The following is a 1,946-nucleotide window of genomic DNA, read 5'->3' as shown; positions in this document are numbered from 1 at the left end:
TCCTCCCTCTTTTCAACAGCTGCCGGCATTGCGGGGTCCAGATACAGGTACTGGGTTGAAATGAAATTATCCAAAGCTTTCTTGTCCAGTAAATTATACTTGTTGCTTTTTGTATTCTACTTTACCCATACTGTCAATTAATTGACTAAAGCTTCCCGCTTGTGTTTATGCGGAGCTTCTCATTCCGAGGTCTGTGTAATGTTTTTTATTCCTAGTAGCTCTTGATCTTGAAAAGTGACGAGATGAGATCCCTATATATACCCAAGTAATATCCTCACCTATTTCATTATTCCAAACCATTACTTACCGATCTCTCGATTATCACAATGCGTTTTTCTTCTCTACTTCTCGGTGCCGTAGCATTGGCTTTCTCTGGCGCTTTTGCAGCTCCTGCTGCCAATACCGACCCAGCTTCTAACGAGCGCAATGTCAGTACCAACAAGAAGCGGTCGAACTTTTGGTTTGCAGGTGTCAATGAATCTGGCGCCGAGTTTGGGAGTACCAATCTTCCCGGAACCAAAGGCACAGATTATACATGGCCGTTAACATCATCCGTCGATGTAAGATGAGCGCTCGAACCCCCAGGTGATACTTTACATGCTAATCAAACATGCAGACTCTAATGGCAAAGGGATTCAACATCTTTCGCATCCCTTTCCTGATGGAGCGTCTCGTCCCGGGCTCTCTGACCAGCAGCGTGAACGCCGCCTACCTCGCCGACATGCAAGCCCTCGTAAGCCACATCACGAGCAAGGGCGGGTACGCCGCCATCTGCGCGCAGAACTTCGGCCGGTACTACAGCAGCATCATCACGGACACGGCGGGCTTCACGGCCTTCTGGCACACGGTCGCCAGCGAATTCGCATCCGACGCGCACGTCATCTTCGACACCAACAACGAGTACCACGACATGGACAACACGCTCGTCGGCGCCCTCAACCAGGCGGCCATCAACGGCATCCGCGCAGCCGGCGCAACCGCCCAGACCATCTTCGTAGAGGGGAACTCGTACACCGGTGCCTGGACGTGGGTCTCGTCCGGTACATCGACCGCCATGGCTGCGCTCACAGACCCGAATGACAATATCATCTACGAGATGCATCAGTATCTCGACAGCGACGGCTCGGGTACCAGCTCCACCTGTGTGAGCACCAGCATTGGGGTGGAGAGGCTGCAGGCTGCCACGGCGTGGTGCAAGAGTGCGGGGAAGAACTGTATCCTGGGGGAGACGGCCGCCGGGTCGAATAGTCAGTGTATCAGTGCCCTAAGTAACATGCTGGCCTATATGGAGACCAATAACGACGTATGGAGAGGCTGGTTGTTGTGGGGAGGTGGGCCGTGGTGGGGGTACGTCGTCCTGTCCTGACCTGACTCCCGAGTTCCAGAATCACTGTGCGCGCTTGCTAATTAATTCTACGCAGGGACTATATCTTCTCTGTTGAACCGCCGTCCGGGACACAGTATACAGGTGTTGTGCCCTCCATCACCCAGTATATCTGAAACAGCTTCTAGAAATGTCTACAAGTAGCACCGCCAGAGCACTCGATAGTTCCCCTCACCGCAAGCTCGTCAGTCTACTAGACTCCGGCGCTTTTAGCTTAGCAGCACACATGAAAGTGATGCAAGAATCTCTTAACCAAACCCCTAAATATATTCTTTTTACCTCCCTATGTCTCCATCTAACACCTAATACCTTTCTTTGTATACATATTTCAATCTCCAACCCCTTGTCATACAGACAGACATTGCAACACCAAATGGACATGTTTCCCATTCCCAAAGCCAAAGTAGTACCATGGCATGGTATGGTGTAGAGACACGAGCTACGTATCCGCAGCTCGAGACCTCGGAGCGCGTACTAGGTATGTGTGCTCGTGTCGATGGAAGAAGCTGCTGTTGGAGTGCTGAGCCGTGCTCGCTATATGGCGAAAGGGTTCATTAGCCAG

General features: G+C 51.6%; 1 protein-coding gene across 1 annotated transcript; it reads left to right on the top strand.

Moving 5' to 3' along the window:
• Positions 1-326: 326 nt before the first annotated feature.
• eglB_2 (putative endo-beta-1,4-glucanase B) lies at positions 327-1,500 on the top strand (the record flags this gene model as incomplete). Its single annotated transcript, XM_031154131.1, has 3 exons — positions 327-560; positions 617-1,347; positions 1,422-1,500. 3 exons carry the CDS (start codon positions 327-329, stop codon positions 1,498-1,500), a joined length of 1,044 nt encoding a protein of 347 aa, XP_031000903.1.
• Between the last annotated feature and the right edge of the window lie 446 nt (positions 1,501-1,946).

The sequence above is a fragment of the Lachnellula hyalina genome, assembly GCF_007821495.1.
Source record: "Lachnellula hyalina strain CBS 185.66 chromosome Unknown contig00361, whole genome shotgun sequence".
NCBI lineage: Eukaryota > Fungi > Ascomycota > Leotiomycetes > Helotiales > Lachnaceae > Lachnellula > Lachnellula hyalina.
This window is presented reverse-complemented; position numbering and strand designations above follow the sequence as displayed.